Consider the following 24,950-nt stretch of genomic DNA (forward strand, 5'->3'; position numbering starts at 1 on the left):
CAGGCGAGGTAGTCAACATCTCTTAGCCACCGTGATCATGAGAGAGAGACACGCAAACTCCAAATGTACAGCAGCAGCAGGCGTCAGGGTCGGGATCGAACCCACGACCTCCTGCACACCAGGCGAGGTAGTCAACATCTCCTAGCCACCGTGATGATGATGAGAGAGACACACAAACTCCAAATGTACAGCAGCAGCAGGCGTCAGGGTCGGGATCGAACCCACGACCTCCTGCACACCAGGCGAGGTAGTCAACATCTCCGAGCCGCCCCAAAAAACTGCCTCAATAGGAAAAACTAAAAATCACCGCCGGCGACGTTTCGGTGCAAGGGCCCTCGCTATCTGTGCACCGCCGCCGCAGCACCGGCAAGGCGACGGGGCGACTTTGCCCGCGGCGAGGTGCGAGCCCTGGGCTGGTCCCAAGGGCAACGAGGCAGACGGAGGTCGCTGGTCGACCCCGCGGCAGTCGGCGCCGGTGGCGGCAGAGGGGGTCGGGGCGGGCGCGGTGCGGAGCCCTCGAGCCCCGGGCGGGTTTGGTGCGGCAGAGAGCGGGGAGGTCGCGGTTGGAGGCAGAGGGAGGTGTGTGTGTCGTGTGTGTGTGTCGTGTGTGTGTATCTGTGTGTTGTGTGTCGTGTGTGTCTGTGTGTGTGTCGTGTGTGTGTGTCTGTGTGTGTGTCATGTGTGTGTTGTGTGTGTTGTGTGTGTCTGTGTGTTGTGTGTCGTGTGTGTGTCTGTGTGTGTGTGTCGTGTGTGTTGTGTGTGTTGTGTCTGTGTGTGTTGTGTGTGTGTCGTGTATGTGTCGTGTGTGTTGTGTGTCTGTGTGTGTTGTGTGTCTGTGTGTGTCGTGTATGTGTCGTGTGTGTCTGTGTGCGTGTTGTGTGTGTCGTGTGTGTGTCGTGTGTGTTGTGTGTGTGTTGTGTGTCTGTGTGTGTATATATGTTGTGGGGAGCGGTGGTGTAGCGGTTAGCGCTACGCTGCGCTGACGAACCCGGCGACCCGAGTTCGGTTCCCGCTCACGGCCAACGCCGGTGACGATTATCTGAACCGGTACTGGGCCTCCCCTAGTTCGACTCGGCCTTAAATGAGTACCTGGTGCGGTGTGTAGTAAACATCGCCACTGGGGAGACAAAGGCGACCGGGCGTGGTGTTGGCCACCCACTCCCTCGTTTGCCGTGCCGGCCTTCATAGGTGCTGCTCGCTAACGACACGTGCCCCTACAGTCTGTTGAAGGCCATATTGGGGGGGGGGGGGGGTGAGACCCTTGGCTTGTACCTATGGGCACTTGCACACGAATCGATGTGCGTGCTGTCGTATCGATGATGCGCTCGCTACCCCGTGTCCGCCGTGCCCTCCTCTCGGTGCAGGATGAGTTCAGTCCGGCTTGCACCACCTGCGCTTGAGGTGGGTCCCCCGCCCCTCCACCGCCTTACCTGGATGGGCCACCCTAGCCCCCACCGGGACAACACGCTCAGCACACCTGTGTTTGCCGAGCACCCCGACTAACAAACGCCGAGCGCTCAGTGTCCTACTGGAGCCGGAACAGTCCGGAAGACCCTCTTCCAGTGATTACTTTTGGGCACCCTGGCACATTCATTTCGTCCCATTCATTGATTTAGTTTAGTCCCAGTGGTTTTGTTTACCACGTTCATGTGGTTATATTACGTAGTGTGAGGTTGTCACGGTGGCTAGGAGATGTTAACTACTTCGCCTGGTGTACAGGAGGTCGTGAGTTCGATCCCGACCCCGACGCCTGCTGCTGTATATTTGGAATTTGTGTGTGTCTCTCTCTCTCATCATCATCACGGTGGCTAGGAGATGTCAACTACCTCTCCTAGTGTGCAGGAGGTCGTGGCTTCGATTCCAACACTGACGCCTGCTGCTGCTGCTGCTGTATATTTGGAGTCTGCGTCTCTCTCTGTCATCATCATCACGGTGGCTAGGAGATGTTGATTACCTCGCCTGGTACACAGGAGGTCGTGGCTTCGATCTCGACCCTGACGCCTGCTGCTGCTGCTGCTGTACATTTGGAGTCTGCATCTCTCTCTCTCCCCGTGGTCGCGTCGATTTTTTTTCTCCTGCTCCTCCGCTTTTCCCCTCCCACATTTAGAATCGACGCCGTGCGTTTCGGAGTATTTGCCCGCGATACATTTTCTCCGCGTGACAAAGCCGCTCCGTTGGGCTACCCACGTGTCAGCCGGGGTCGCTTCTAAAAAAAAAAAAGAACCCCCCACACAACAAAAGCAAAATATTGATGTTTATTAGTCGAGCTTGCGGTAGAGGTACACGACTCCCGGGACGTACGACGGCGTGGCCGTGCCCGCGACGACGTCTCGCTCCCAGCGCGCCTCCTCCTGCCGCGCCTCGAGCCGCCAGGCGCCCGCGCCGCTCAGCTCCCACATGCGGCCCTCCAGCTGGAGCAGGAAGTCCGCGTTCTGCGCACTCGAGCGCGTCGTCAGGCACAGCGGCGCCCCTGTGACGACACAGCGGCACCCGTGACGACACAGCGGCGCCCCTGTGACGACACAGCGGCGCCCCTGTGACGACACAGCGGCGCCCCTGTGACGACACAGCGGCACCCCTGTGACGACACAGCGGCGCCCCTGTGACGACACAGCGGCGGTAGCGGAGTCGGTGACAAGAGGGGTGGAGGCGCTACGTGTGGTTAGGAGATGTTGACTACCTCGTCTGGTGTGCAGGAGGTCGTGGGTCCGGTCCCAACCCTGAGGCCTGCTGCTGTATATTTGGAGTCTGCGTGTCTCTCTCTCATCATCACCACGGTGGCTAGGAGATGTTAACTACCTCGCCTGGTATACAGGAGGTCGTGGGTTCGATCCCGACCCTGACGCCTTCTTGCTGCTGCTGTATATTTGGAGTTTGTGTGTCTCTCTCTCGTCATCACCACGGTGGCTAGGAGATGTTAACTACCTCGCCTGGTATACAGGAGGTCGTGGGTTCGATCCCGACCCTGACGCCTTCTTGCTGCTGCTGTATATTTGGAGTTTGTGTGTCTCTCTCTCATCATCACCACGGTGGCTAGGAGATGTTAACTACCTCGCCTTGTATATAGGAGGTCGTGGGTTCGATTCCGACCCTGACGCCTGCTGCTGTATATTTGGAGTCTGCGCGTCTCTCTCTCTCATCATCATCACGGTGGCTAGGAGATGTTGACTACCTCACTTGGTGTACAGGAGGTCGTGGGTTCGATGGTGGGATGGTCATGTGGGATGATCAGGGCGCTGGGCTCCTAACGCGGGACGTTGCCAGTTCGCCAATTGAGGACCGTTTCTCAAAACCCACCGCACCTGCCCACCCAGCCGTGCGCCGCAGTTAGTCGCGTGTGGTCGGGTGACAATGTGGGTGACAATGTGGGTGACAATGTGGGTGACAATGTGGTGACAATGTGGGTGACAATGTGGGTAACAATGTTGGACATCTGTGAAAAAAGAGCTCGATCGCTCATCGGATTCCTCCAGCGTAAACAAACATTTTGATTCTGATTGTGGCTTACGCCCACCTCTTCTAGACACGTCTGGTCACACGTGGAAGAGTAGGCCAATTACTGCCCTCCCCCTCCCGGCCGGACGGAGTTTGCTCGAGCCAGCAGTGGCGTGAGCAACAACTTCGCGCTCTCCGCTTGCCCCCTGGACGTTAAAGATACCCGTGGCGTCGTTCGCAAGACGAGGCCACCGCGTGCCTGCGTCGTGGTACACATTGCTCAACATTTGATAAAGTCACGTAGAAGGGAAATAATAAAATAAATTAAACATAATAAAATAATATAAAAAAATAAAACATAATAAAATAATATTATAAAATATTTTATTATGTTTATTTTTATTATTTTATTATTTCCCTTCTACGTGACTTTACCGAAAGAACCAAGAAGATGCATCCCTGCAGTCACGAAAGCTTTAAATCGAAATTTAACATTTGATAAATCACCTTCGTGTTCAATTCCCAGGAGAGGTTTTTGTTGGGTGAGATCTCAACGTGTCGTTAACCCCGCCAACCAAACGACACTGCCAATTAGGAAGCTTTGTCGCGTAAGCAAAATCGTGCCACTTCGTCGCTGTGTCAGCAGCACACCGGCGGTGTTGCAGAGCAAACCCCACAGCGTCGAACAATTAGAGTACCACGCGACGTTTTCGCCCGGTGACTACAAGCAGCCCCACCATCGTGCGATGTTGCCGGAATTTGGTGCACACTCAGTGGTAACAGCGGTCACCCAAAATGTCACCGTGGTTGTTTGTGTAAGGACGGGCTGCTGCAGCCACAGCAGCCGCAGCAGCAGCAGCACAAGAAAGAAAAAAACACATTCTGGTCGGTGCCGGAAAGTCCTGGGTTTTAACGAGCAAAGTCAGTGGAGCGGAGAGCCACACTCTGCAGCAGCCGGCTCGGGGGGGAGGTGGGGGTCCCGCGCATTTGCGCACGTGAATGATTAATTATAGTCGAGCGTTCACGTGGGGGGTGGGGGGAGGATGGTGCAGTGACATGTGGAACGCTCTTCATTCCGATATCAGGAAGCCACTGCGGATGTGCACTTTTTCATCTTGGCTGGGAACTCATTCATTGTAGAACTGCTTTTTGTGTTCAGTTTCCATTGTTTTGGGTTAGATTGCGTAAATATAAATGCGTCGTTAAACCCGGCACCACACGACACAGCCAATTAGTGAGGTTTAGTGTCACGTCAACAGAACGTGGCCAATTCGTTACTGATGATGCCGCTTGTAATTACTGGCGAAACGTCGAACTCGGATTGTAAATGTTGTGGCTTGGCTCTCCAACACACCGGCGTGCTGTACTAGTGACGAATTGGCCACGTTCTGTTTACATGGCAAACCTGACTCGTTGGCTGTGTCGGGCGGTGGCGGGTTTAACGACACATTTATATATTTACGCGATCTAACACCAAAAAAACCCCTCTGTTTATGGATGACATTCGTCGCCAAAGCTTACGTGTTCAACTGTTTAGTTTGTTGTCCTCCCCCCGCACCTCCGGTTCGCACGGTCGTCTACGTGCCGTGCACCATCTCCAGCGGAGTCCAGGACCTTGTTTAGATGATGCAACCTCGGCGCGAGTGCGTGGGGTGGTGGCAGTGCGATGAGGAAGGGAAGGGTGGGGAGGGGGATACATGGGTGGCTAAGCTGCAAACTAAAATATTGTTTTTATTTCACCAGGTAAGGCCCACTGAGCTGTACAGCGCTTTGTCAGAAGCGACCTGGCCACGAATGACACCTAAACGAAGTGGCTTACTGTGTGGACATTTATAGCAGCCAAATACTCGCAACGCATGTTTTGAAATGTGGAGGGAATAGCTGGAGGACGTGGAGAAAAAAAGAATCCACGTGACCATGCGGAGAACACGCAAACTCCAAATATATAACAGGCGTCAGGGTCGGGATGGAACCCACGACCTCCTGCACACCAGGCGAGGTAGTTCACATCTCCTAGCCACCGTGATGATGATGAGAGAGAGACACGCAAACTCCAAATATACAGCAGCAGCAGGCGTCAGGGTCGGGATTGAACCCACGACCTCCTGCACACCAGGCGAGGTAGTTAACATCTCCTAGCCACCACGGCGCCCTGAGCGTGTGCTGTGCCAGCTTCATAGGCGCTCGTCCGTCGTGACATTCCATCCGTGGCTGTAAGAACGAGGAACCTTCGTGTGCACTGCGAGTTTGACGGACAACGAGTGAAGGGTGCAACGTTACCCCACCTGGTTTGGCGACTCGGACCAACTCGGGAAGGATGGCATGGGGGACCTGCCCGTCGCTGAGCGCTCCGACAATTATCACCGCGTCAAACGCATCTGGGGAGAGAGAGGGCAGCTGTCGGGCTCTGCAATGTGTAACGACGCTTACCTTCACCATTGGAACCTCCTTTGCCAGTAGCAAAATATGATAATTGTTTTTTTACCCTTTTATTTGGAAACAAAACTGACACCTTTTTTTACGAGGAGTCATGTTTGCATTGACCACAATACCTGCGGTCGGAATGCAAACAAAAACCACAACTCTGATAATGTATGCACTGTCCTTGAAATTGATTGGTCCACACAAGAGACAGCTTTTCTTAGAGCCTAGTCTCACATGGTGTTGGACCAGATGACGCCAAAAGGCGCACAACTCAAAGACAATGCACCATCAGAGTATGAGAGCTCGGGGTAAGCATTTACACCATTGGAACCTCCTTTGCCAGTAGCAAAATATGATCATTAGTGTTTTACCCTTTTATCTGGCAACAAAACCAACACCATGTGAGACTAGGCTCTAAGAAAAGCTGTCTCGGGTGTGGACCAATCAATTTCAGGGACAGCGCATACATGATCAGAGTTGTGTATTTTGTTTGAATTCCGACCGCAGGCATTGTGGTCAATGCAAACATGACTCCTTGTAAAAAAAGGTGTCAGTTTTGTTGCCAGATAAAAGGGTAAAAAACCGACGCTTACCTATTTGTTATTATTATTATTATTTTCTTTTTAAATTAAAATGACAGCGGAGTGGGCCGTTCCCGTCTCTCGGCCGCCACGAGCCAACGACCCCGCCGTTGAAATCGTTCGAGGCACCCAAGACCTCGCATTGACAGCGGTAAACATCATCCGTCTTTCATCACGAAATAAAAAAAAAACTCACCGGACTCGAGAGGTAAGGGATCGTCCCCCAAGACGCAGCGCCGCGTGCTCTCGTAAACGCCTTTCGTCGCGGCCACGTCCAACATCTCCGCGCTTCCGTCAATTCCGCGGATCCGTCGAAAGCCCAGCCGCTGCAGCTGACGGGAGCGAAGCGCCGGCAAATGAGAACAGCGCGTCGCGCCGGTGGGGTTTGTTGAAATCGTCGAGTTTGAAGTCCGGCCGGCCGAAAGGATTTGTTATTTATTTTTGCAGCGCTGTTTTTGAAATTTGCATTTGCCATGACGACGCCGGTGAGGCATCCATGCCGTGCATTTGAACTCTTCTTCACCTTAATCTCACTCACTATACGTCAAGCTGGGTGTCGGGCGGCCGCAGGACAATACGCTGCCTTCATACACATCCAGAATATCAGCGGTCCCCAACCCCCGGGACGCGGACCGCTACCGGTCCGTGGCCTGTTAGGAACCGGGCCGCACAGCAGCAGCAGCAGGAGGTGAGAGCGGTGAGTCCGTGCGTGGGCCGCCCCCATTATTTAATTATTTACCACTTCCATCCGTGCCTCTTTCCCGCACTTGTCACGGTGTTGGCGAGCCCACAAGCTCTAACCCCTAGTAGCCAAAATGAGTAAAAAACTAACGTGGCTGGAGAGCTTCTTTGAAAAGGGGGAAAGACCCAATGATGACCCCCCCCCTCCACCCCGGTCCGTGAAAAAAATTGTCTTCCACGAACCCGTCCCTGGTGCCAAAACAAGGTTGGGGAGCGCTGCAGAATATGAACAGCTGCAGCCAACTCGTAAGCAATTGCTGCTGCTGCTGCTGCTGTGGTGGTGGTGGTGATGGTGGTGGTGATGGTGATAGTGATGGTGGTGGTGATGGTGGTGGTGGTGATGGTGGTGGTGGTGATGGTGGTGGTGGTGATGGTGGTGGTGGTGGAGTACTTGGGGAACTCTTGATTGTTGTTTTCACGGTGCACGGTGCAAGGGCGGAGGGGAGTGCTTCTTTGCGCGTCGCTGTGTGCTAGTTTGAAGCTTGGGGAGGGGGGGGGGTCACGTCAGCTCCTCGCTCAACGCGGGGGCGGTGGGGTAGGGGAAGACGTGGGAGTGGGATTTGGGTGGGTAGAGTTGTAACTGTATGTGTTGAACTTCTTTCGCACCGTACGTAGTCAACCCTGACCTGCTGAGCCACGAGTCCGGTCCCGCACGCCACGTCCAGCACGGAGGCGCTCGCCCGCTCGCCCGCCGGCACGCGGGACGCCAGCATCTCGGCCGCGAGGAACGGCGCACGGTACTCTAGCACGTGCACGTCCTGCGGGGACGCACGCACCAACACGCGCCAACACGCACCAACACGCACCAACACGCACCAACACGCACCAACACGCACCAACACCACGCGCCAACACGCACCAACACACACCAACACGCACCAACACGCACCAACACGCACCAACACGCACCAACACGCACCAACACGCACCAACACGCGCCAACACGCGCCAACACGCGCCAACACGCGCCAACACGCACCAACACGCGCCAACACGCACCAACACGCACCAACATGCACCAACACACACCAACACGCACCAACACGCACCAACACACACCAACATGCACCAACACGCACCAACACGCACCAACACGCACCAACATGCACCAACACACACCAACACGCACCAACACGCACCAACACACACCATCACACACCAACACGCACCAACACACACCAACACGCACCAACATGCACCAACACACACCAACACGCACCAACACGCACCAACACACACCAACACACACCAACACGCACCAACACACACCATCACACACCAACACGCACCAACACGCACCAACACGCACCAACACGCACCAACACGCACCAACACACACCAACATGCACCAACACGCACCAACACGCACCAACACGCACCAACACGCACCAACATGCACCAACACTCACCAACACACACCAACACGCACCAACACACACCATCACACACCAACACGCACCAACACGCACAAACACGCACCAACACGCACCAACACGCACCAACACACACCAACACGCACCAACACGCACCAACACACACCAACATGCACCAACACGCACCAACACGCACCAACACGCACCAACACGCACCAACATGCACCAACACACACCAACACGCACCAACACGCACCAACACACACCATCACACACCAACACGCACCAACACACACCAACACGCACCAACATGCACCAACACGCACCAACACGCACCAACACACACCATCACACACCAACACGCACCAACACACACCAACACGCACCATCACACACCAACACGCACCATCACACACCAACACGCACCAACACGCACCAACACACACCAACACGCACCAACACACACCAACACGCACCAACACACACCAACACGCACCAACATGCACCAACACGCACCAACACGCACCAACACACACCAACACACACCAACACACACCAACACGTGCCATCACGCAGTTGTTTTAGACTAATTTCAGGGTGCTGATTCCAAATATGATCTCAGATTTGCTCTATTACATCTCATTTAGGATAGTGTGTCTATAATATAATTTTATGTAGATATCCACATTTATTTAATATTTTTCTTCCGCAGTTTTTATTTAAAATGCAATATTTGATATCTCAAAAACCTGATGTGATAGACAAAAACTGAGGCCAGATTTGGAATCAGCACCCCAAAATTACCTTAAAGCCGTTGGAATACCTGATGCCAGAAAGAGTGTGTTGACCTGTGTAATGTAATCACAGTAAACCGAGTCGCGGCGGTTATTTGACCGCGTATTGGCAGCGCCGGGCAGTGCTGCTTGGCAAGGTGGAGACAGCGAGACAGCGTTGGAGGCGTGGAATCGGAGTCAAGTACTCAGACAGGAGACGCTCTTTGAAACGGACAATGGGATGAGAATGCAATTTCGCAGGTCGTAGATGGGAATGAATGAATGAAATCTCACAGAAGACAAGAGAATGAATGCCAGATCAGATCATAGAGATGAATTGTTGAAATACAGAATCAGAAAGTGTATTTATATTGGAGGAATTCGATGAGCTATAAAGCGTGGGGTAAGAATGTTACTACAACAGACTGTACAATAACACGGTAGGGAGAGCAAAGTACAAGAAAGATAAAAAAAAAATCACCCAAATACAAACAAATAAAACGAAACCATCCCCATCCTTCCAGGCTAAGCCCACTGAGGTATCAACTTATTTTTCAGGAGCGACCTGGCCACCACAAACGATAGCTCAACAAAGTGGCCCAGCATTTGGAAATTTAGAGCAGGAAAATAATCTAAACAATCTCAATGCATGTTTCTAAATGTGGAGGGAAAAACAGGAGGATCCGGACCAAACAATCCACGCAACCACGGGGAGAGAGAGACACACGCAAACTCCAAATATACAGCAGGCATCGGGGCCAAGATCGAACCCACGACTTCCTGTATACCAGGCGAGGTCGTTAACATATAGCCACCGTGATGATGAGAGAAAGAGACACGCAAACCCCAAATATTCAACAGGCATCGGGGCCGAGATCGAACCCACGACCTCCTGTATACCAGGCGAGGTAGTCAACATCTCCTAGCCACCGTGATGATGAGAGAAAGAGACACGCAAACCCCAAATATTCAACAGGCATCGGGGCCGAGATCGAACCCACGACCTCCTGTATACCAGGCGAGGTAGTCAACATCTCCTAGCCACCGTGATGATGATGAGAGAGAGACACGCAAACTCCAAATATACAGCAGCAGGCGTCAGGGTCGGGATCGAACCCACGACCTCCTGCGTACCAGGCGAGGTAGTTAACTACATCACACCGCAGACAAGAGAGGTGAGGGCAATCTCACAGGGAACGACTGACTGAATGAAACCTCACCGCATCGTAATCCTTTGCCCACTGCTCGTAAAAGCGAAGCTTCTCCGTGGCCGAGGAGGCTCTGTGTGCAGCCGCAACCATCTCCTTGACTTGCGGAAAGGTTCGAGGGGGCCCCTCCGCCATGGTCTGCGGACCTTGACTCATCAATCTGCGTAGACATTCACCAAACGACAGTCGCCACCATCATCAGCATCATCATCATCAGCAGCAGCAGCCAGGGTCAATCCACCGCTGGATGAAAAGCGTCCCGCAAGCTGCCGAGGGTTGTGCGATTCGCAGATGTCGCCTGCGCTGATTGCATCGCTCCATCTCCCCGTTTTTTTTTATTCCATAATCGAAACCATCTCTCTCCCTGTTTCATTCACCAACCCGCACTGACCGGCGTGGTGAAGTGTGGAAGAACCCCCCCTCCCCCCCCCCCCCAGACATACGAAGAAGACAACTTTAGTGGGTATATTGTACTACAGCAGCATATCCATCAATAAACACCACTTTAAAAACACGCAAATCCTGTAATTCCCACGACACAATATATTTCGTTCAGCCACAGCGAATTTTTTTTTCACGAACTTGCACCGCAAATCTACGAACAAATACAAACATATACATTTTATACTTTAAATATGTATTTTAAACGTTACTTTACACGTTACTTTACAGGACCGGGGTCACGATGATGGGCTCGTTCGCCTGGCGGGGTTACAGTGTCCGTGCTCTCTGTGACATAATTGCTCGGTGTTTAGTTAAAAGCTGAAAGGCCAAAGAGTAGAGTGCTGTCCAGTCGTCACTTTCACGTCACGCCCCTTGGGGGGGGGGGGGTCAGACATTTGTGACGATGTGTGACGAGGGGGGTGGGGTTTGAGAAATGTGACGTCACGTCAAAATGCGCAACTTTCAATAAATATAGACGACACGTTCTACTTAGTTAAATAGACTTTTTAATAAATGTTTTCTCCTACAACATCAGAGTGCAGCGCCACATTAAATACGCACTACAATGACAATAGTTTAAAGCGATTTGAAGCATGTTGTATTTTCAAAATGGAAATATGGTTTTGGGGGGTGGGGGCAGAGCTTTGTGACGTCATATTTGTGGGGGGGGGGGGGTCTGACTTTTTGTGACGCCGTGCGACGAGGGGGGAGGCGGTCAAAAATCGTCCAAAATCACGTGACGTCATTTATGGGCGGCCCCTTTGGCCCCTTGCATGCAGAGTGTTGGGGGGGGCGTTATTGGTCGCGTTCCAGTACACCCTGCCAAGATATATTATTAGTACACTGCGCGTGTGAGTCTGTGGCGGAGGAGGCTCGTGAAGGACGCTGCTACTGGGCAGTTGGAGGCAGTCGCCCTCCAGCAACAACAACGGAGGGCAGAGGAGCGACGCTCACAACAACGAGCGGAGCGCCGGGCGGATAAAATACAGCAAGTTGGTACAGCTGAGGGGTAGAGCTGGTGGTGCATCTGCCGGTCATCTCAGTCAGCCAATCCATGGCACCTGCAGGGTCTGTCCCGAGACCTCCTGCACCTAGCCTGGCACAGTAGGGGGGTACAGCTGGTGGTGCATCTGCCAGTCATCTCGGTCAGTCAACCCATGGCACCTGCTGGTTCTGTCCCGAGACCTCCTGCACCTAGCCTGGCACAGTAGGGGGTACAGCAGGTGGTGCATCTGCCGGTCATCTCAGTCAGTCAACCCATGGCACCTGCAGGGTCTGTCCCGAGACCTCCTGCACCTAGCCTGGCACAGTAGGGGGTACAGCTGGTGGTGCATCTGCCAGTCATCTCGGTCAGCCAACCCATGGCACCTGCAGGGTCTGTCCCGACACCTCCTGTCAGCAGCGAGCCTTCGACACTCCACGTGGCCTCGAAGTGGACCTAGCCTGGCACAGGAGCCGTGGTGACGTCACCGTCACTTAGTAGCCAATGGCCGAGTGTCGGTATTGGGTGTGTGTGTGTCCTGTGGGTGTTGGTAGGAGGAGCGGTGGCGCAGTGGTTAGCGCGCTACACTACGAGCCCCGCGACCCGAGTGACGGTCCTGGGCCTCCCTGAGATCGATTGAGCAGTAAACGAGTACCTGGTGCGGGGTGTAGTCAACGTCACTAGGGGAGACAAAGGCGGCCGGACGTGGTGCCGGCCACTAATCTCATAGCCACCGTGGCGCCCCATGGAAGGCCGGCCCTGCACGGCACAACACGCGTACACACACCAACACACCCACACCAACACCAACACACACACCCACACACACCAACACACACACCAACACACACACACACACCCACACACACACACCCACACCAACACCCACACCAACACACCCACACCAACACACCCACGCGCACACACACGCGCACACGCACACACACGCACACACGCGTTGTTCAATCGCTGCGCATGAAACAGAACCGACGTCTGCGCTTTCACACCCCAAGATGTTTAAAGACGTCACCTGCTGCTCTTCTTCAACGAGTAGCGCACTGACGTGGGTGGATGGGTGGGTGGGTGTGTCCTGGGTGGGTGGGTGTGTTCCTAGTGGGTGTGTCCTGTGTGAGTGGGTGTGTCCTGTATGAGTGGGTGTGTCCTGGGTGGGTGGGTGTGTTCCTAGTGGGCGTGTCCTGGGTGGGTGTGTCCTGGGTGGGTGGGTGTGTCCTGGGTGGGTGGGTGTGTCCTGGGTGGGTGTGTCCTGTGTGAGTGGGCGTGTCCTTAGTGGGTGTGTAGGTGTGTCCTTAGTGGGTGTGTCCTTAGTGGGTGTGTGGGCGTGTCCTTAGTGGGTGTGTCCTGTGTGAGTGGGCGTGTCCTTAGTGGGTGTGTCCTGTGTGAGTGGGCGTGTCCTGTGTGAGTGGGCGTGTCCGTAGTGGGTGTGTCCTGTGTGAGTGGGCGTGTCCTGTGTGAGTGGGCGTGTCCGTAGTGGGTGTGTCCTGTGTGAGTGGGCGTGTCCTGTGTGAGTGGGCGTGTCCGTAGTGGGTGTGTGGGTGTGTCCTGGCTGTTTGCCTGTCACGTCACGACCTGCGATTCGCTCGTGGAGCCTGGGAGTGAGGAAGTGATGACGGTGGTGGTGGTGCGGTGTGACAGTTAGTGGTTGTTGTTGGTGATGCTGTGTGATTAGTTGTTGTTGTTGGTGGTGGTGATGCTGTGTGACTGTTAGTTGTTGTTGGGCGGGGGGGGGGTGACAAAGAGGGCGCCATGCGGACGCGGTGAGCCGCGATGCAGAGGCGGCGTGGCTCCGAGAGCCTCCAGCAGGACGGTGACCTCGACTCGAGGTGAGCCACCGCCACCACCAACATCACTAACACCACCACCATCACCACCACCACCACCACCTTCACCACCACCATCACCACCTCCACCACCACCATCACCACCTCCACCACCACCTTCACCACCTCCACCATCACCACCATCACCACCACCGCCACCATCACCATCATCGCCACCACCACCAACACCGTCACCACCATCACCACCACCACCACCGCCACCACCATCGCCACCACCACTAACACCGCCACCACCATCGCCACCACCACTAACACCGCCACCACCATCGCCACCACCACCATCACCACCATCGCCACCACCACCAACACCGCCACCACCATCGCCACCACCACCAACACCGCCACCACCATCGCCACCACCACTAACACCGCCACCACCATCGCCACCACCACCAACACCGCCACCACCAACACCGCCACCACCATCGCCACCACCACCATCGCCACCATCACCACCAACACCGCCACCACCATCGCCACCACCACCATCACCACCATCGCCACCACCATCACCGCCACCACCATCACCACCACCACCACCACCATCGCCACCACCACCATCACCACCATCGCCACCACCACCATCACCACCACCACCAACACCGCCACCACCATCGCCACCACCACCATCACCACCATCGCCACCACCATCACCACCGCCACCACCATCGCCACCGCCATCACCACCGCCACCACCATCACCACCGCCACCACCACCATCACCACCACCATCGCCACCACCACCACCAACACCGCCGCCACCACCATCGCCACCACCACCATCACCACCATCGCCACCACCACCACCGCCACCACCATCGCCACCGCCACCACCATCGCCACCACCACCATCACCACCATCGCCACCACCATCACCACCACCACCAACACCGCCACCACCACCACCATCGCCACCACCACCATCACCACCACCATCACCACCACCACCATCACCACCAACACCGCCACCACCATCGCCACCACCACCATCACCACCATCGCCACCGCCATCACCACCGCCACCACCATCGCCACCACCATCGCCACCACCATCACCACCGCCACCACCATCACCACCGCCACCACCATCGCCACCACCATCGCCACCACCACCACCACCAACACCGCCACCGCCACCATCGCCACCACCACCATCACCACCATCGCCACCACCATCGCCACCACCATCACCACCGCCACCACCATCGCCACCACCACCATCACCACCATCGCCACCACCACCATCACCACCACCACCAACACCGCCACCACCATCACCACCATCGCCACCGCCATCACCACCGCCACCACCATCGCCACCACCACCACCACCATCGCCACCACCACCATCACCACCACCACCATCACCACCACCACCATCACCACCAACACCGCCACCACCATCGCCACCGCCATCACCACCGCCACCACCATCACCACCGCCACCACCATCGCCACCACCATCGCCACCACCATCACCACCACCACCACCGCTTCACCGCGGCCTCCAGCGAGGGCCCTGGGAGGGGGGGGGGGCAGGAGGGGGGGGGGCAGGTGGAGGGGGGGCAGGAAAAAATAAAAAAATCAGTTTGGAACTGCTTTTTAAATACTTGTGATATTGCTTAATAATACTGTGTCATTTTAAAGTAAACAAATTAGTTTTGAAGATAAATTTCACGGGTCACGGGGCCTCAACGCCTGCATGAAGCTCAACCTCACCACGTATGAACCAGACTACAAGGCCATCAGCAAAACCATGCAGCGCCAGAAGTCGCATTAAAAGTAAGACATTTAATTTATTATACGTTACAAATACTATATGGCTCTCAATGAAATATATTTAGAAATATTTGGCTTTTATGGCTCTCCCAGTCAAAAAGGTTCCCGACCCCTGATTTAGAATCAACATCACGCGTTTATAGGCATGTGGCTGTCATAGATAATTCCAGACGGTGATGACAAGCCACTCCATTGAGCGATCATTTGCGATAGGCCAGGTCGCTTCTGAAAAAAAATGTTTCTATTTTGTTGCTCATTGGGGCCTTACCTGGAAAAGCAAACAAAAATCCACGCATTCCTCCTCCTGCTGCCTCGCAGCGTGACCCCAGAGCGTGCATCTCTCCAATGCTTTCTCTTGCACACTTTTTAACTTTATACTTACGCGATCTAACCCAACAACCTTGGTGGAGCCTCACCCGGCAAACTCAAACCTCAGTTTTAGTTTCAATTCCTGAACTCGCTTCCCTCCTCCAAAAGGCCCCGACCTCAAACTCCGTTGCCTTCCCACCCCCTTCTCCCCCTCCGCCGTGCCCCCCGGCAGCATGGCGGGCCTCGCGGTGGGCACGGCCGGCTTCTCCACGTCCTCCGCGGGCGACGTGGTGCTGCAGATGGTGGCACGCCACGACGGAGCCGGCGGCGGCTCCTCGGGGGTCCCGCCGGGCGACGCGTCCGGGCCCGCCCACCGGCACCTGCTGTCGGCCTACGCGCCCGCGCAGCCGTCGGCGCCAGCCAGGGGTGACGGCGGAGGTGGAGGTGGAGGAGGTGGAGACGCTGGGGACCCCGGCGGCGAGGCCGGGAATCCCACGGCGGCGTTCGCGGAGATGAGGCCGCTGCTCGGCTGGCTGCAGCGGGGGCTGCCCTTCCTGCTGCTGCTGCTCACTCGGCTCGGCTACCAGCACCGGCTCGGTGAGCGGTGAGGCCAGCGGCCGTGCGGCAACGTGGCCGCACACTCACGCGGCCACACACTTACGCGGCCACACACTCGCACGGCCACAAACTCACACGGCCACACACTCACACACTCACACGGCCACACACTCACACACTCACGCGGCCACACACTCACATGGCCACACGGCTGCACTGACAACGACCTGAGCTCACGTGCACACTACACGAGCAACTCACCTCCGGGGATCGCTGATTGACGGGCGCCCGTCCGTGTGTCCCGATGGTTTCGTCAGGGCTGGCCGTGCTGGCCGGACTGTTCCTCACCTTCTTTTACGCCAACCGCACTCTCAAGACGCAGGTGACGCTCCGGGTGAGTTTGTTCGTCCGGACCGCCGGACCGCCAGACGGGCGGCCATCTCGGGTTTCGAGGTTCATAATTCACGCGCGACATTTTTTACGTGAATAAAAATGCCATACTTGATGATAAAGCCCCTTCCGTTGAGCTACCATTTGTGATAGCCAGGTCGCTGCTGAAAGAAAGTTACTTAGCTCAGTGGCGCCTTATCTATAGTTTAGCTTACTTCCACCAGGGCCCATGCCAGCCACGCTATGCCACTGCTTGACGACGGCCTTCCCCCCTGCACACCTGCTCTCCACCCGCTGCAACGTCTTCCCGATTGTCAGCGATGACTTCTCGCCGCCGTCTTCTTCCGAGTCTCCCAGCTCCTCGCCCCGTTCTGCTGTGAAGTCACGTGCGCCTTCCGCACGCACAGACTCACTCGGAAAATCCTTTTCTGTCGATTCGGAAACGGCGCGGTTAACTTGTGAAGGCTGCAAATTCCAAATATACAGCAGCAGGCGTGAAAGTCGGAGTCGAGCCCACGACCGCCTGTATGCCGCCGTTATCCTTGACCCAGCGGCCGTCACCGCTTGGGGCGAGGCGCCCTGCAACCAAGGACCGCCCTTGCCGTCGTCCGGCACGGTCGGACCGGCGTCCCTAGAACTGCGCTTCGGTCTCGCTCGTGTGCCTTCCGTTGGCCGCGTGGTCCGTGTGTGTGCGTGCGTTGCGTGCGCGCGTTGCGTGCGCGCGTTGCGTGTGCGTGCGTTGAACACCTTTGCCCGTGCACGTGCGGCTGCAGGAGCGGAGGTCGTGCGTGAAGACGCTGTGGCTCGTCGCGTTCCTGGCGGGGAACGTCGCCTTCCTCTACTACACCTTCCGCACGCAGAGGCTGCATTACAGGTAGCAAAACTAAATTTGTAATACATTTTAAAATTTATATTGTTAACTTTTTACCAGGTAAGGCTCACTGAGCAATGTAGCAAATGCGTAGTGGCAGCCTAATACTCGGAAGGCGTGTGGCGTTGATTCGAAATGTGGAGGGGAAAAAAGCGGAGGACCAGGAGAAAAATCCACGCGACCACGGAGAGAGAGAGAGAGCAAGAGACACGCAAACTGCAAACCTACAGCAGGCGTCAGGGTTGGGATCGAATCCACGACCTCCTGTACACCAGGCGAGGTAGTCAACATCTCCTAGCCACCGTGGTGCCCCATTGGGGCAGGGCAGCTTTACTGCCCCTTCACTGTTCCATTGCTACCTCATGCTGCCATTTACCCTCCCGCTCTGCCCTTCCACTGACCGTGGGCACTGAGCTCTGCTGGTACGCGGTGATTGGAGTTGCCACCTTTGTATGTGTGTATGATGTATGATGCATGTATGTTGTATGTTGAACTTCTTTCGCAACCGTACGTAGCCAATCGTGCTAATCGGAGGTGCAGGGGAAGGACAACAAACTACCGCACCAAAAGCAGCTCTCAATGTAGATTTAAAAGTGGCGTAGCTCCAGTGGCTTCTTATTATCGGAAAGAAGAGCGTTCCAGACGGCCGCAGAAGCGCAACTGAAAGCGGGGCGCGATCCGGCCACCGTCTTTGTTCGATGGCTTAGCCAAAAGACGCTGCTGCTGCTGCGAGGATGACCGGAGTTCACACGATGATGATTTACGCTCCTTGACGAGATCAGGGAGAGCGTTGCGGTTCATTTGTGGCGAGGCGCGCAATGCCGCAGGGCGGTCGTTCGTCCCCCGTCGTCGCCGTTGAGCTCACGAGAGGGGAGAGAATGACGAATCCCGACCCCTGACTGGGTTCGCTCGCTCACCTCGCTCTGCACTTTTCACGACCTGCGCAGCCTCATGCTGGCTTCTCCCTCGCTGCTGCCCGTGGAGCTGTGGGATCTGCTGTGGATCGTCGGCATCGGAGACTTTGTGGGGAAGTTCATCTCTATCGGCCTCAAGTGCCTCCTGGTGGCTCTGCCTTCCGCGGTGCTGCCGTTCGGTTCACGGGTAGGTCACGCAACATCACGCAACGTCACGCAACGTCACGCAACGTCACGCAACGTCACACGCGCTGCAGCCACTTTTTTTTTTTTACACACACCAGGTTAAGTCCCCAATGATCTATGTAGTTTTTCAGAAGCGACCCGGCTGTCAAGGACGGTAGCTCAACAAAGTGGCTCATCACCATCGTCGTCGTCACGTGGAAATTTATAGCGGCAGCCAAATGCTCTCGAAGCGTGACATTCATTTTTAAACGTGGAGGGAAAAACCGGAGGGCCCGGAGAAAAGTCCACGTGACTACGGGGAGAGAGAGAGACGCAGACTCCAAATACACAGCAGCAGGCGTCAGAGTCTGGATGGAGCCCACGACTTCCTGCATACCAGGCGAGAGAGTTAATATCTCGCCACTGCAGCGCCCCTTGCGACCGATGAGAGGACCTACGCAGGTTACAGACTGTTACTGGACGTAAGTGGGCTTGGGTGGCATGCGTTTCTTGAAGAGATGATGGCCGTTGCGGATGAGAGTTATCGCCGGGTGGCAGTCACGTCCTCCACGGAGATGGAGCGGCGAGATCGGCTCGCGTGCAGGTGCTGGGTGGCTCGTTGCATTGCGGAGCCGTGAGAGGTGGCGGCGACGGCTTTGTGGGGGGGGGGGTGGGGGTGGGGTGAGGCCCTTCAGCCCTTCAGCCCTTCAGCCATCAGCGGATTGATCACGGCTACCGGTGACGATGCCTCGAAACTTTCCTACTTAGATTCTGTGTGCGGGGTGGGGGGGATTTCTCCTGCAGGGGCGATGGTACGTGTTGGTGGAGGAGGGCAGTCAGCTGTACCGCTACTTGCTCCCCGCGCTGCCGTGGTTCCACTTCCTCATGGGCACCAGGAGGCTCGGCGAGGCGAGGCTCTTCCACATGCTGCTTGCCCTCCTGTACTTCTGCGCGAAGGTGAGCGGGCCGGCGGTGAGCGCATGACCTCACGGCAGGTCCTCAAGGCCAGTGAAGCAGAGGTCGCAACCGGGTACCCGATACCCGTACCCTACCCGATACCCGGCTACCCGTACCCGGCCGGGTACAGGTACGGGTACCCGTTTGCGACTCTGGTGCGGCCGGGTACGGGTACGGGTAGGCCGTGAGTCATTGGTGAGTAACTGTTTGTCACTCATTTCCCAACGTCTTGTCTCTTCTCACAATTCAAGTTCCTAGAATCAACCCACCCATGCCTGCAACATGGCTTCATCCCAGAGGTCGCAATCAGGTACCCGATGCCCGATACCCTACCTGTACCCGGCCGGGTACGGGTAGGGTACGGGTACAGCCGGGTACGGGTACGGGTACCCGTTTGCGACCCTGGTGCGGCCAGGTACGGGTACGGGTAAGGAATCAAAACCCGTTTGCGACCTCTGCAGTGAAGCACTCTGTCCAGACCTCCGTTTGACCAGCCTGGGTGGGAGCTAGGCACGTGACCAGCGCTGGAGGGGGGCGGGGGGTTGGTGGTTCGCCCCGTGAATGTCGTGGGCGTCGAGGATGTGCCGTGCCGTGGCTCGCCCGGAGGTGGTACAGCGAGCGGACTAATCGCCATCTGTTTCCTGTCTGTACTAACTAGAATTAACTCACTGTTTTTTTTTATCAGTTAAGGCCCACTGGGCTTTGTAGCTGACCTGGACACAAATGATAGGTCAACGAAGTGGCTTATCGCGTGGAAATTTATTGCAGCCAAATAACCCTAAACGTGTGTTTTTGATTCTAAATATGGAGGAAAAAACCGGAGGACCCGGAAAACAATCGTCACGACCACGGAGAGAGAGAGACGCAAACTCCAAATATACAACAGGCGTCAGGGTCGGGATCGATCCCTCGACCGTCAGTATAGCAAGCGAGGTAGTTAACATCTCGCCACCGTGTATGGGGATCGAGTGTGGCCCCCTTGCACTCGTGGCTTTCTCCAGGTGCTCAGCCTTAAGTGTCCGTGGTTTCAGGGTGGCTTTCCTGGATAAATAGGTCACCATTATTTTTTACCTCTTACAGTATTAAATGAGTCGGCATTTTTTATTTGAGTCGTAGCCTCGGCAAGTCGACGACAACCTGTGGAATTTCATCGAAACACCACGCCCGGCCGCCTTTGTCTCCCCAGTGGTGATGTTTCCACATCACACCAGGTACCCATTTGAGGCCGAGTCGACCCAGGGAAGGCCCAGGAACGGTTAAAATACGCGCCACTGTTATTGGCGCATATAACTGGGGTCATCGGGGTCGTGGCACAGTGCGCTCACCGCGACCCCACCGCTTCCAATACCAGCCATCCGTCGCGCACGCGCGCACACTCGCACACTCGCGTACACACACGCACACCTATCAATACCACGCACCCAGCGCTCCAGATGAGCTCCAGCAACCCGCACGCTGCCCGGCGTGGCGAAGCGTAGTCCAAGTAAGGAGAGCGAGAGAGCGAGAGAGAGAGAGGCCTCCGCAGGCTGCCCGCTGCTGCGACCGTCAAGAGCTGTCGCCCTTTCTCCCGCAGTGCCTGGGCCTGTACAGCAACGTCACCGCGCTGAGGAAGTCGTGCGCCATGGCGTGCGCCCAGCAGGTGCGTCGGAAGCGTCGCACGCTTACACGAAACCCCGGCGACCCGAGTTCGATTCCCGCTCACCGCCGCCAACGCCTGCGGCGATTATCTGAACCAGTCCTGAGCCATTCCCTAGGTCGATTCGGCTTCAAATGAGTACCCGGTGCGGTGTGTAAACATCGCCACTGGGGAGACAAAGGCGGACGGGCGTGGTGCTGGCCGCCCACCCCGTCGTGTGCTGTTCCGGCCTTCAAAGGTACTCGCTTAACAGCACTTGCCCCAACAGTCTCTTAGGGCTACACGGGAGGTCTTTGTCTTTGTTCCCAAGTGGGGAGCGGCGGCGCATTGGTTAGCGCCGCCGCACTACGACCCCAGCGACCCACCTGAGTTTGATTCCCGCTCACGACCACAAGACTGCGGTGAATGTTTGAACCGGGCCTGGGCCTCGCCTAGACCGACCCGTCCTTGTACGAGTTCCTGGTGCGGCGGCGTGCAAGCATCAGCACTGGGGAGACAAAGGCGGACGGGCGTGGTTGGCTTGGCCACCCCACCCCCCTCCTGTGCCACGGTGCCGGCCTTCATAGGCGCTGCTGCCGCTCGCTAAGAGCACTTGCCTCCAACGGTCTGTGAAGGCTACGCGTGGTGGTGGCGTGGTGTGGCGGGATCTCTGTGTTTGTTCCCAGGTGTACGGCGTGCCGGCCAGCAAGCAGCAGTGCGTGGAGGCCGGCGACATCTGCCCCATCTGCCAGGCCGCCTTCGCCCAGCCGCTGATGCTCGTGTGCAGAGTAAGCGTCCCCCCCGCCCCGATGGTTCCATACAGACCCCTGGCTCCATCCGCGAGCCGCAGTCTCCATGTGTTTATTTATGCAGTAGAACCCCTTCCTCTGAACGACGGTGATTGGTTCCACGAGTGATTTTGGTGGTTAGTGTGCTGCTGCTACCAACCTGGCGACCCGAGTTCGATTCCCGCTCACTGCCAACGACGATTATCTAAACCAGTTCTGGGCCTCCCCTAGGTCGACTCAGCCTCAAATGAGTAGCTGTTGCAGTGTCTAAACATCGCCACTAGGGAGACAAAGGCGACCGGGCGTGGTGTTGGCCACCCACCCCCTCGTGTGCCGTTCCGGCCTTCATAGGTGCTCCTCGCTAACAGCACTTGCACCAACAGTCTGGCAAGGCTATACGGGGGATCTTTGTCTTTGTGTGATTGTGTGTATGCGTGTTGCATGCTGTGTGTTTGTTGACCGCGTGTGTGTTAAAAAAGGGGAGCAAAATCTTCTAGGGGAGTGTCATTGTATCAATATGCGTGGAATGCCAGGCTGCCGCCGTGCGTGCTATGCCAGGCTGCGTGCCGTGTCTGTGCCGTCCTCGCGTCCCGTGCTAACTCCGCGTGTGGCGTGCTGCGTGTGTTGTGCTGCGTGTGGCGTGCTGCGTGTGTTGTGCTGCGTGTGTTGTGCTGCGTGTGGCGTGCTGCGTGTGGCGTGCTGCGTGTGTTGTGCTGCGTGTGGCGTGCTGCGTGTGGCGTGCTGCGTGTGGCGTGCTGCGTGTGGCGTGCTGCGTGTGGCGTGCTGCGTGTGGCGTGCTGCGTGTGGCGTGCTGCGTGTGGCGTGCTGCGTGTGGCGTGCTGCGTGTGGCGTGCTGCGTGTGGCGTGCTGCAGCACGTGCTGTGCGCGGAGTGCATGGCGCTGTGGTGCGACCGCGAGCGCGCCTGCCCCCTGTGCCGCGTCCTCATCAGCCCCTGCGCCCCTCGCTGGCGCGACGGGTCCACGTCCGCCCACCTGCAGCTCTACTAGGCGCCCGCCGGCTGCAGCTCCACCGCGGCCCGTGCCACCACCGGATTGGAGCCACGGTGGCCGACGTGCGGTGCGAAAGTAGTCCCGGCACGCACACGGACGAGGCGGCCGCCGGCGACGCTGCCGCAGCGACGGCTCCTCCGTTTACCGGACGTCTCCGATCGCAGTTTTTAGCCTGGGTGGGGATCCCACCCAGGACCCCACCCGGGGTGGGGACCCCACCCGGGGGTGGGGTCCCCACCCGGGGTGGGGACCCCACCCCCGGGTGGGGTCCCCACCCCGGGTGATGCTCCTGGAGCCACCGGTATATATAAAAAAAAAACACACAAAGGCGGCAATCAGCCGCCGGCCGTGCAGGTTAAAGGCGCAGCCCTGCAACCGCCTGTTCAGGCAACTGCCGGCGGAATAAATGGCTTCCGCTCGAGGAAGCTCGAGAGAGCGCCCTTCCGCGCGGTATTTGGCCTACTCTTCCATGCTGGCCCAGACGTCTTGTAAGAGGCGGTTTTCAGATGTTTCTGCTGCTAGGCGGACGGAGGTGTGGGGGGATTGAACCGGAGATGTCCGGATTCTCTGCTGTTCATTGGATGTTTAAAACCCGGTCACATTCTTCACATGGTGGTGTCAGTCCAAACCCTACTTTGAAAAATATAACAAGATGACCGCACGTTGTTAGGAAGCATACAATAGCCATCTCCGTATAGCTCGAGGTTTTGAATGTCGCGTCCCATGTGAGAGAGGTCGTGAGTTTCCAGTTGTGCCGTCACGTGGACAAATCTAAGTGAGCGCGTTTCTGTTTTGTAAAGTTTCGATTCAGTCCCCTCCGACTGCGACTCCTCATCGTAACTGCCGTTCGAGTGATAAAAGAAATACACTTTTAAGAAGAGTCATTGGTGCTCCGATGCACTTGCCATTCACATGAGGTGGATTCTTCAATAGGGGGGGAGGTCGGATATTGAACTTCTTTCGCACCGTACGTAGCCGACCGTGGCTCAACGGAGGTGCGGGGGAAGGACAAACTAAACAACAAAGCAGTTCTAATTAGTTTTCAATCTACATTTAAAAGTGAATAGTTCCAGTGGCTTCCTCACATTGGGAAGGAAAAACGTTGCAGGCGGCCGCAGAAGCGCATCTCTGTTCGACGGCCACCGTCCGCTGCTGCGACGGTGCTTCACGCTCCTCGACGAATTCAGCGAGGTTATTGTGGGCTCGTTTGTGGCCAGCACTTTGTGTGTGTGTGTCTAATGAGTGTGATCTTGTAACGGGGGGCTGTGCCAGGCGGTCGGCCCCCACCGATGCCCACTTGGATGACGTCTTCATTCGCCACGCGTAACAGCATTCGCTAAATAAAGTTTTACGAAGTGACGGTCAATGCCAAGAGTGTCGGTCTCTTTATACGCCCGTTGCCAGAAGCCGCACCCTTTTCGGGCACGAAGAAAACGTGCCGCTAAAAATCGGGCAGTCCGCGAGCATTGGTTCAAGGAAGCTCGACTGCCGATGAGACGCTGCACGTCGAAACCCGTCCACGGTTTGCATCGAAGCAACGCTGCTGACAAAATGCACTCCCAGAAGGCCTTGCAGCCAAGGCCTTCTGAGATAAGGAGGCGTACGGTGTGAAGGATTATTTTGCACATTACTACGTACTCCGATACAACAAAGCCGCAATGTGTGTTGCCTTTGACGCAGACTGCGGGGAGACGTCCCGAAACACGAATTGGCATCAATATCTGCCGCTCTGCTCCCCGCCACGCGCTTTATCACAGCCTCCGCTCAACCTTT

General features: G+C 56.3%; 2 protein-coding genes across 3 annotated transcripts; one reads left to right on the forward strand and one right to left on the reverse strand.

Annotated features, from left to right (window-relative positions):
* Positions 1–2,258: 2,258 nt before the first annotated feature.
* Positions 2,259–13,094, reverse strand: METTL27 (methyltransferase like 27). 2 transcript variants are annotated; one of them, XM_078873860.1, is made up of 7 exons: positions 12,992–13,094; positions 12,617–12,720; positions 10,548–10,695; positions 7,808–7,939; positions 6,637–6,772; positions 5,721–5,813; positions 2,259–2,470 (listed from the first exon to the last, which is right to left on the reverse strand). In XM_078873860.1, the coding sequence occupies exons 2-7, from the start codon at positions 12,706–12,708 to the stop codon at positions 2,259–2,261; spliced, it is 813 nt and encodes a 270-aa protein (XP_078729986.1). In that variant the 5' UTR covers positions 12,709–12,720; positions 12,992–13,094. The 2 variants fall into 2 exon arrangements, with proteins under 2 accessions (XP_078729986.1, XP_078729987.1); XM_078873861.1 differs by lacking the exons at positions 12,617–12,720; positions 12,992–13,094 and adding an exon at positions 11,189–11,213.
* Positions 13,095–13,483: 389 nt separating this feature from the next.
* RNFT1 (ring finger protein, transmembrane 1) lies at positions 13,484–23,397 on the forward strand. The gene is made up of 9 exons (XM_078873859.1): positions 13,484–13,802; positions 16,141–16,505; positions 16,784–16,860; positions 17,630–17,730; positions 18,675–18,828; positions 19,611–19,763; positions 21,337–21,402; positions 22,065–22,166; positions 23,040–23,397. The coding sequence occupies exons 1-9, from the start codon at positions 13,747–13,749 to the stop codon at positions 23,172–23,174; spliced, it is 1,209 nt and encodes a 402-aa protein (XP_078729985.1). The 5' UTR covers positions 13,484–13,746; the 3' UTR covers positions 23,175–23,397.
* Positions 23,398–24,950: the final 1,553 nt, after the last annotated feature.

Source organism: Lampetra fluviatilis, chromosome 37 (assembly GCF_964198595.1).
Source record: "Lampetra fluviatilis chromosome 37, kcLamFluv1.1, whole genome shotgun sequence".
NCBI lineage: Eukaryota > Metazoa > Chordata > Hyperoartia > Petromyzontiformes > Petromyzontidae > Lampetra > Lampetra fluviatilis.